Source organism: Cherax quadricarinatus, chromosome 78, assembly GCF_038502225.1.
Source record: "Cherax quadricarinatus isolate ZL_2023a chromosome 78, ASM3850222v1, whole genome shotgun sequence".
NCBI lineage: Eukaryota > Metazoa > Arthropoda > Malacostraca > Decapoda > Parastacidae > Cherax > Cherax quadricarinatus.
The window spans coordinates 8,754,189-8,765,278 of record NC_091369.1 but is presented as its reverse complement, the minus strand read 5'-3'; the positions used below and the strand labels follow the sequence as shown (position 1 = coordinate 8,765,278).

General features: G+C 48.4%; 1 protein-coding gene across 1 annotated transcript in view; it reads right to left on the bottom strand.

Annotated features, from left to right (window-relative positions):
- Nucleotides 1-10,069, bottom strand: part of LOC128701595 (uncharacterized) — a 46,468-nt gene extending 36,399 nt beyond the window's left edge. The window contains exon 1 of the mRNA XM_053795374.2: nt 9,506-10,069. Within this exon, the coding sequence (XP_053651349.1) occupies nt 9,506-9,755 (250 nt within the window). The 5' untranslated portion in view covers nt 9,756-10,069. The remainder of the gene's footprint in view (nt 1-9,505) is intronic.
- Between the last annotated feature and the right edge of the window lie 1,021 nt (nt 10,070-11,090).

The window sequence follows — 11,090 nt, the reverse complement described above, 5'->3', positions numbered from 1 at the left end:
CACCCCCTTGGGGTAGCTGGGCGTCCAGGTTCCCCTGGGGTAGGTGGGACTCAACGTCTTCCCCTGGGGGTAGTTGGCCATCAAGGTCTCCCCCTGGGTAGGTGGGGCTCAAGGTACCCCCACGAGGGGTAGCTGGGCAACAAAGTCTCCCCTGGAGTAGGTGGGCATCAAGGGTACCTCACGGGGGTAGCTGGGCATAAAAGGTACCTCACAGGGGTAGCTGGGCATTAAGGGTACCTCACATGGGGTAACTGGGCATCAAGGGTACCTCACAAGGGGTAGCTGGGCATTAGTGGTACCCTCTCTGTGGGTAGCTGGGCATTAGTGGTACCCTCACTGGGGGTAGCTGGGCATCAAGGGTGCCCTCACTGGGGATAGCTGGGCATCAAGGGTACCCTCACTGGGGGTAGCTGGGCATCAAGGGTACCCTCACAGGGGATAGCTGGGCATCAAGGGTACCCTCACTGGGGGTAGCTGGGCATCAATGTTACCCCTCACTGGGGGTAGCTGGGCATCATTGGCACCCCTCTCTGGGGGTAGCTGGGCATCAATGGTACCCCCTCACTGGGGGTAGCTGGGCATCAATAGTACCCCTCACTGGGGGCAGCTGGGCATCAAGGGTTCCACCACTGGTGGTAGGGGGAGTGCCTGGCCAGGCACTGCAAACCATCGACTGTGAATGGAGGTGACGTCACTGCCACGTCACGGGGCGGGTGGTGGCTTGTGATTGGTGGAGGAGCTGCGACAGGCCTCGACGTGTCCACTGGCTCTCTCCCTTCCCCCTTCACCTGTTCTACTCCCTTCCTCCTCCCTTCCCCTCCCTTACCCCTTCCCTGACCATTACACCTTTACTCTTCCCTTCCACAACACTACAACCCTTCCACAACACACACACACACACACACATACCTTCACACACACACACACACACACACACACACACACACACACACAAAACATTCAAGGAATGCTAATACTGTATCAGGATGTGGAGAAGGAAAGTGCAAGTGAGGTGCGAGAGGAGACGAGAGGCAGGGGAGGGGCAAGGGAGGAGCAAGGAGGGAGCAAGGGAGGAGCAGGGGAGAGCAGAGGAGAGCAGAGGAGAGCAGGGGATGGATAACATTCCATCACAACACACCAGGAACACACACACACACACACACACACACACACACACACACACACACACACACACACACACACACACACACACACACACACACAAACACACACTCGTCAAGAAATTAGAGAAAGTGCAAAGGTCTGCAACAAGGCTGGTTCCAGAGCTAAGGGGAATGTCCTACGAAGAAAGGTTAAGGGAAATCGGCCTGACGACACTGGAAGATAGGAGGGTTAGGAGAGACATGATAACGACATACAAAATACTACGAGGAATAGATAAAATGGACAGAGACAGGCTGTTCCAGAGATGGGACACAACAACAAGGTGTCACAGTTGGAAGGTGAAGGCTCAGATGAGTCAAAGGGATGTTAGGAAGTATTTCTTCAGTCATGCAGTTGTCAGGAAATAGAAGAGTCTGGCAAGTGATGTAGAGGCAGGAACCATACACAGTTTTAAAATGAGGTATGATAACACTCATGGAGCAGGGAGAGACAGGACCTAGTAGCGACCAGTGAAGAGGCGGGGCCAGGAGCTGAGTCTCGACCCCTGCAACCACAATTAGGTGAGTACACACATAATACCGAGCAGTATTTCTCCCACATTTTACACCTCCCATCGTGCCCGCCAAAAAAATGTAAACATTAAAAAAAAGGGAGAAACCTTAAAAAAAAGCGCGGGAAACCTAAAAAAAAAAAAGCGCTGGTAAAAAGATGAACAAAAGTGGTTCGCGGCTGTGAGAGGTTTTTCACCTGGGCATTTTAGGATGTTGGGGCACTGGGGGCGGTGGGGATGGTATGGAGACTGGGGGGGGAGACAGACTAAAGCAATGAGAGTATGTCGTCACTGTCCGTCTGGCAAGGATGTGTTGGGCATGTGCCAAGTGCAGGCGCACGCACGCGCACTACATAAACACAGTTGTTGCCAGGTGTCACCAGGTGGACGGCTCACTCCGCGCTGTCTTCAACACTCACCTAACACCTGTATCTTCTCTCCTTTAAAAATATTACTAAAATAGCTTCTCTCGCTGGGTTTTTCGCGTGAGGGCAGCGTTTCCAGGTGGAAATTGTTTTAAAAATCGCGGGAATTGGTGTAGAAGGAGCGGGCAACCCTCACGCACTACGTCATCTTACGTCACACTACATCATCGCCCAAAATGGAGGTGTACGTCACTTTACGTTGGCAGCTGTACCTGGCTAGACGACTCCCAGCATCTTGATGAGTTGTGACGTGGTGTGTGTGTGTGTGTGTGTCTGTGTGTGTTTGTTACCATTTTGTCCTAGGCACATGTCGATTAGACACTAGGCCTGTTGTATATGCGTGAATGTGTGTGTGTGTGTGTGTGTGTGTGTGTGTGTGTGTGTATATGTGTGTGTGTGTGTGGTGTGTGTGTGTGCGTGCGTGTGTGTGCGCGCGCGTGTGTGTGTGTGCGTGTGTGTGTGTGTGCGTGTGTGTGTGTGTGTGTGTATGTGTGTGTATGTGTGTGTGTGTGTGTGTGTGTGTGTGTGTGTGGTGTGTGTGGTGTGTGTATGCGTGTGCGTGCGTGTATGTGTTTGTGTGTGTGTGTATATGTACGTATGTATGTGTGTGTGTGTGTGTGTAGGCGGACTGGTTTCCAACACACATCTACCAGTGACCAACCCGCATAGTGTTGATTATGGTTACCCCCTCCCCTCCCCCCCACCTGAGTTCCTACACACCGAGACCACAATGGAATACTTGACAACATCCTCATCACCTTACGGAAGTCTCCCAGCTTCCCCCTGATGATATGTTATACATATATGATGTGTTCTGTGTGAAGGGGATATGGCGAGTAGACACTTCTTGCTCCCACTGTTTAACTATCACGTACAATAGTGTAGCAACACACTCCTGGTGTTCCCACTGTTTAACTATCACGTACAATAGTGTAGCAACACACTCCTGGTGTTCCCACTGTTTAACTATCACGTACAATAGTGTAGCAACACACTCCTGGTGTTCCCACTGTTTAACTATCATGTACAATAGTGTAGCAACACACTCCTGGTGTTCCCACTGTTTAACTATCACGTACAATAGTGTAGCAACACACTCCTGGTGTTCCCACTGTTTAACTATCACGTACAATAGTGTAGCAACACACTCCTGGTGTTCCCACTGTTTAACTATCACGTACAATAGTGTAGCAACACACTCCTGGTGTTCCCACTGTTTAACTATCATGTACAATAGTGTAGCAACACACTCCTGGTGTTCCCACTGTTTAACTATCACGTACAATAGTGTAGCAACACACTCCTGGTGTTCCCACTGTTTAACTATCACGTACAATAGTGTAGCAACACACTCCTGGTGTTCCCACTGTTTAACTATCACGTACAATAGTGTAGCAACACACTCCTGGTGTTCCCACTGTTTAACTATCATGTACAATAGTGTAGCAACACACTCCTGGTGTTCCCACTGTTTAACTATCACGTACAATAGTGTAGCAACACACTCCTGGTGTTCCCACTGTTTAACTATCACGTACAATAGTGTAGCAACACACTCCTGGTGTTCCCACTGTTTAACTATCATGTACAATAGTGTAGCAACACACTCCTGGTGTTCCCACTGTTTAACTATCACGTACAATAGTGTAGCAACACACTCCTGGTGTTCCCACTGTTTAACTATCACGTACAATAGTGTAGCAACACACTCCTGGTGTTCCCACTGTTTAACTATCATGTACAATAGTGTAGCAACACACTCCTGGTGTTCCCACTGTTTAACTATCATATGGAAGAGTGTAGCAACACACACTTTTGGTGTATCCAGTTGTGCTAAATAAATCACAGGCATAAGTTATATGTAAAAGGTTATCAGAAGAGCTAAAATAGTCCATGATAACGCAAGCAAGTCAAGCAGATCGACTTATTTCTGTCAGGAACCTGAGACACCTTCCCCAGGATGCCACCCATGTGTTAAGAGCTAAACTCATACATGACATATATATATATAATATATATATATATATATATATATATATATATATATATATATATATATATATATATATATATATATATATATATATAGTCGTGCCGAATAGGTTAAGCTTGCGATTTTGGCTTAAATAACAACGCTCTTCTTGCCGAATAAGACAAGCGAAAATTTGTGTATGCTATAATTTCCCAAAAATAATTCTGAACCTAACGAAAGAAATATATTCTATTGTGTCTGTTTATTATTAAATTATTGTATACTTATGTAAAATATATTTAGTTGGATTACGCTAAATTAAATTGCGCTTGTTATAATACGGTCAGGTAAGTTTTCTAAGGTGCTTTTGTTACAAAATTATTATTTTTTACATTAACTTAAATGAAAAAAAAAATATATCTTTAAACGTATAATAGAAAATTTTAAAAAGGATTTAATTTTAAATGAGTTCTTGCTAATTGATCAGTTTTGCCTATTCGGCACGACATTTTATATATATATATATATATATATATATATATATATATATATATATATATATATATATATATATATATATATATATATATATATATATATATATATATATATATATATATATGTGTATATAGATGTATATACCTCTGTTTATACAGATATACACCTGTTTATGCACACTCAGTGGTATACACATGTTGAGTGTATACACACAGAAATAACATTGAGCTGGCAAGCACAAATAAGATTCTTGTTACTGTGGCAACAATTGGTGACAGGGGTTGCCAGGTGTCGCCTCACCGCTGCCTCAAAAATGACATCATTGGGCTACGTCACGTGACGTCATCGTAGTCCAACCCGCTACGAGCCTCCTAGGCCCTGACCACTTCCCCATACACCTCAGCACCCCTACATAATGCATTTTTTAACCTTATTACCTGTTTTTCGTGGCTGGACCGGACCAGCAGCGTCTCAGCACCTAAAGGTGACGTGGTAGAGATGTATTTGCTTAGTGATGTGTTCGTAAGCTAAGCTAGCCTTGTTTGTTATCCATAGGTGTGTCATTGGTTTGTGGATTTAGCGAGGTTTTTTAAGACTGTAAAGTGTGAAAGAGGTTTGAATATGTGAGTATTTAAAGACAAGACAGAAAGTGGGTTAGAAGAGGCAAGTTCAGGTCAGGGGTAACTCTTCAAAACTGTCCACTGACTAGTACAACAGGTCGCCACAGCGGACGAAAACATGCAGAGGAAGTAAAATGGTTCAGTGGCAAGGCCAGGAACAAGCTAAGGTTCACCGTGTTGGGCAATGCCCAGCTGGGCAGCAGGTGGGCAAGCAGCGGGCGCCGGGAGCCATGCCAACACACCCAGGGAACACAATGACATAACACCACTAAATTTAGTCCCTCTAAGGCTTGAATTAGACACGGCATCGCATTCTTTGGCACCTTCCTCCGATAGAAATGCCAGGAGTGGCACTCTTCTGGCAGCGCGGCCGCCCTGTGGCCCCACACCTGCACGCTAATCACTAGACTAAAATAGTAACGTTACTGCTGTGTGAACACCAACGATGCTCTTATCCTGTTCCTCAGCTCTCACCCCTCCCCTCCTTGCTGCCTCTCACGGGGGCACCAGTGCCTCTAGATGATGAGTGCCATTGATATGCGAGGTAAGTGTGGCACTTGTGGGGGGAGGGAAGGCTGGCTAGTGCTTATGAGGTGGACCATTGATACCGCCTGTGTATGTAGTCTATAGTGACACTAAATATGTTTGTGTGTGGCAGCATGTGCAACCTGTGGTATTATGACACACACACACACACACACACACACACACACACACACACACACACCTTCCTTCCGTTCAGCACAAACTCCCAGAGATAACAACAATGACAACTTCCTGCAAGTGATACCCTAATCTTCCCCGACCGGAACGTAGACGATAACGTTGATAACTGACGATAAAGCACATGCCAGTGTCCTTGGTTCAGAGGGGTGAACACACCTGTTTGCCTCCGTCTCCCCTTCCTCCCTCCCGCTCTTCCTCCCATTGAAGAAACACCTGCTACCTGTTCACGGCACCTGTTTCCCCCTCCCTCTTCAAAAGTCACAACCTACCACTGAAAAGAAGCTTATTGTGTGTTCAGTACACAAGAGTGCGTTACAGTGTTCTATGGGAGGGGGGGTTTGATTTCATGGAAGGGTGAGGGGCGTTCCTCATCTCCCACACAATAGGTCCACGTTCCTCTCCCACAGTAGGTTCACGTTCTTCTCCCACAGTAAGTTCACGTTTCTCTCCCCATACGAAAGGCAAACGTGCCCTATCTGCACACATACCAGCTTACTGCCTTCTCTTGCCCCCACAACAAGTGCTCCCATAACAGGTGCCCTCACAACAGGTGCCTCCACAACAGGTGCTCCCATAACAGGTGCCCTGCACGGAGAAGCATGTGGGGAAGTTAACTCACACCCCATCTGCACCTGCCCACATTGCTTAAAAAAAAAAAAGTACCTATGTGTTAACCCACTGCTGTGGGTGGCATCCAGGGGAGGAGGAATGCGTTACAGCAATTCTGGTTCTACAAGAATGTCACACCCTGTGCAAGAAAACATTCCAGTACCTGCTGGAATGTTAGACCTTGCGTAAAGAACTTCAGTACCTGCTGGAATGTTAGACCTTGCGTAAAGAACTTCAGTACCTGCTGGAATGTTAGACCTTGCGTAAAGAACTTCAGTACCTGCTGGAATGTTAGACCTTGCGTAAAGAACTTCAGTACCTGCTGGAATGTTAGACCTTGCGTAAAGAACTTCAGTACCTGCTGGAATGTTAGACCTTGCGTAAAGAACTTCAGTACCTGCTGGAATGTTAGACCTTGCGTAAAGAACTTCAGTACCTGCTGGAATGTTAGACCTTGCGTAAAGAACTTCAGTACCTGCTGGAATGTTAGACCTTGCGTAAGGAGCTCCAGTACTTACTGGAAATATTCATCTGCTGGGTAGTACGTGCCGGTGCATCTCATGATAATAAGCTCCACTTCTTCCCCACGATAGGTTTACGTTTTCCCTTGCTTGTCTCTCCATTACAAAGTCCAGGTTCCCAACACACGAGGTTCACTGACCATTTACCAACATGATCATGATCATTCCCCAACACAAAAGGTTCACTGGTAACGATTCCCCCAGAACACGAGGTTAATTACTGACCATTCACCAACACACGACGTTCACTGACCATTCCCTGACACGAGGTTCACTGACCATTCCCTAACACACGAGGTTCACTGACCATTCCCTAACACACGAGGTTCACTGACCATTCCCTAACACACGAGGTTCACTGACCATTCCCTAACACACGAGGTTCACTGACCATTCCCTAACATACGAGGTTCACTGACCATTCCCTAACACACGAGGTTCACTGACCGTTCCCTAACACACGAGGTTCACTGACCATTCCCTAACACACGAGGTTCACTGACCATTCCCTAACACACGAGGTTCACTGATCATTCACCAACAGACGAGGTTCACTGACCATTCCCTAACACACGAGGTTCACTGATCATTCACCAACACACGAGGTTCACTGATCATTCACAAACACACGAGGTTCACTGACCATTCCCTAACACACAAGTTTCACTGACCATTCCCTAACACACGAGGTTCACTTGTCATTCACCAACACACGAGGTTCACTGATCATTCACCAATACACGAGGTTCACCAGTGATCATTCACCAACACACGAGGTTCACTGATCATTCACCAACACACGAGGTTCACTGATCATTCACCAACACGAGGTTCACCAGTGATCATTCACCAACACACGAGGTTCACCAGTGATCATTCACCAACACACGAGGTTCACTTATCATTCACCAACACACGAGGTTCACCATTGATCATTCACAAACACACGAGGTTCACTGATCATTCACCAACACGAGGTTCACTGATCATTCACCAACACACGAGGTTCACCACTGATATTCACCAACACACGAGGTTCACCAGTGATCAGTCACCAACACACAAGGTTCACTGATCATTCACCAACACACGAGGTTCACCAGTGATCATTCACCAACACACGAGGTTCACCACTGATATTCACCAACACACGAGGTTTACCAGTGATCATTCACCAACACACGAGGTTCACTGATCATTCACCAACACACGAGGTTCACTGATCATTCACCAACACACGAGGTTCATTGATCATTCACCAATACACGAGGTTCACCAGTGATCATTCACCAACACACGAGGTTCACCACTGATATTCACCAACACACGAGGTTCACCACTGATCATTTACCAACACACGAGGTTCACCAGTGATCATTCACCAACACACGAGGTTCATTGATCATTCACCAATACACGAGGTTCACCAGTGATCATTCACCAACACACGAGGTTCACCACTGATATTCACCAACACACGAGGTTCACCACTGATCATTCACCAACACACGAGGTTCACTTATCATTCACCAACACACGAGGTTCATTGATCATTCACCAATACACGAGGTTCACCAGTGATCATTCACCAACACACGAGGTTCACCACTGATATTCACCAACACACGAGGTTCACCAGTGATCATTCACCAACACATGAGGTTCACTTATCATTCACCAACACACGAGGTTCACCATTGATCATTCACAAACACACGAGGTTCACTGATCATTCACCAACACACGAGGTTCACTGATCATTCACCAACACACGAGGTTCACCACTGATATTCACCAACACACGAGGTTCATTGATCATTCACCAATACACGAGGTTCACCAGTGATCAGTCACCTGCACACGAGGTTCACCAGTGATCAGTCACCTGCACACGAGGTTCACCAGTGATCAGTCACCAATACACGAGGTGCATTACTGACCATTCCTCTGTGAACGTTGGACGGAGGCAGAGAGCAAGCATCACAGAGCACAGCAGAGGTGTATCAGGAGCTAGAGTCCAACTTGCGAGAGGTATTACTGGGGTTCTTCACCGACGTCACACTGGGGCATCACTCCCCACCTCTCAGTCAGTGGCTGAGGACATCACTGAGTAGGACGTCACTGGGCGGGGTTATCACTGAGTGGGATATCACAGTAGAGGACGGGGCAGGATGTCACTGTAGGGCACGGGGACAGGATGTCACTGAGTGGGATGTCACTGTAGGGTACGAGGGCATTATGTCACTGTAGGGTACGGGGGCAGGATGTCACTGAGTGGGGGGTGGAGAAGGGTAGGTGTATCCCAGACGAGAGAGCAGAGAGCACTGGACGGGCAGGGGGGCGGGCCACCAGGGCATAAAGGGCAGAGGGGCGGGGCACTGTAAGGGGAGATGGGGGGCATGGGGGGTAGGCATGATTCCTATAGGACGCAACAGTGATGGGGGAGGGGCATGACCTACCTGTTATGGGGGGCGGTGATGGATCGGTCAAAGCCTCGACCTGGGCAAAGAATGTGGGCATCTCTGTGGTAGTGACGGGGGTGTTAAGACAGTCCTCAACGGGGCGGTCAAAGACAGAGGCCGTGGCTAGCGGGGAGGGTAGACACTCCCCGCCCTTGTCGAAGGTCTCAAAGCTCACCAGACTGAACGACATGGTTGAGGACTCAGCCATAGCCACGGCTGACAGCGGGTCAATGCCGTCCATAATCATGTTTGAGAAGTTAAGGTCGTCTTCACTGGAGTGAGGGGAGTGTTGGGGGGGCGGCTGTGGGCGCGACGACCCCGGGCCTGATATGGTTGTGGGTATCAGGCGCGAGAGGCAGCGGTGAGCCCCAAGCGACCAGGCGTCTTCCAGTGGAGCCAAGGTGACGAGCGTCGCGGCAACACCTCCGTTTCCTACACTGCCACGATACTCACTGAGCCCCTCGCGCGTTTCTCCCACCAGTTTTATGAATGGGAGCAGTGCGGGTGGCTGGGCCAATCAGCGCGCGGCAAGCTACGTCACTGTGACGTCACGGTCGCTCTACTCCACCCCCTACCACCCCTACTAACCCCACCAACTCCACCCAGCTAGAAGTCGATAAAGTTGCGAGTTATTGAAATGCTCAATGCGCAATCGTGTACTGCGCTTCCGCGGCGCAGCATTCTGTCCTCCCCGACCCAGGGAAGTGGATGGTTGAAGGAAATAGAAGGTGTTAAGGGATTTTACGAAGTGTTTGCTTGCCACGTGCGGTGTTTCGGAGGAGCGGTGTGTGTCGACCACTACGTCACGCCGCTGCGCGCCATCATAACCATATTTGGTGTGCGGAGCCGAGCGCAGCCGAACGCCGCAGCGCGTCGTCACACCCGCGCTTCTTCAACCTAACTCTACCTCTACACAACTACAAAATCTACCGTCCCCCCGCGCAGGGGTGCGGGCAGAGTTATCTGCGGCAGTCTGAGCAGCGCAGCGCAGTGCTTACTTACTGCCGCACTGGTGTGGTAAACAGTGCCATGGCTGGAGGTGCACTAAATGCCAGCTGGTCGCAGGTACACTGGCGCGGGACGCCGACACTGCCGCGCCCTTATACCTGACCACAGTCACGTGACTTGTGTGGGCGGGTACACACACCCCCGCACCTCGGGGGACACCCACCCCCATGACCACCCACTCCCCATCAATGTTTGATACCCTACGCTCCGTTTTCTTTCCCACAATACCTTCCATAAATTCCCACAATACCCATACATTCCTACATTATCTCACATTCCCACAATACCTACACATTCCCACAATACCCACACATTCCCGGAATACCCACAGATTGCCGCAATACCTCACATTCCTCAAATATCTATACATTCCCACAATACCCACACATTCCCACAATACCCACACATTCCCACAATACCTCCCATAAATTCCCTCAGTACCCACACATTCCCACAATACCTCATAAATATCCACAATACCCACACATTCAAACAATACCACATTCCCACAATTCCCACGCATTTCCACAATACCCACACATTCCAACAATACCACACCTTCCCGCAATACCCA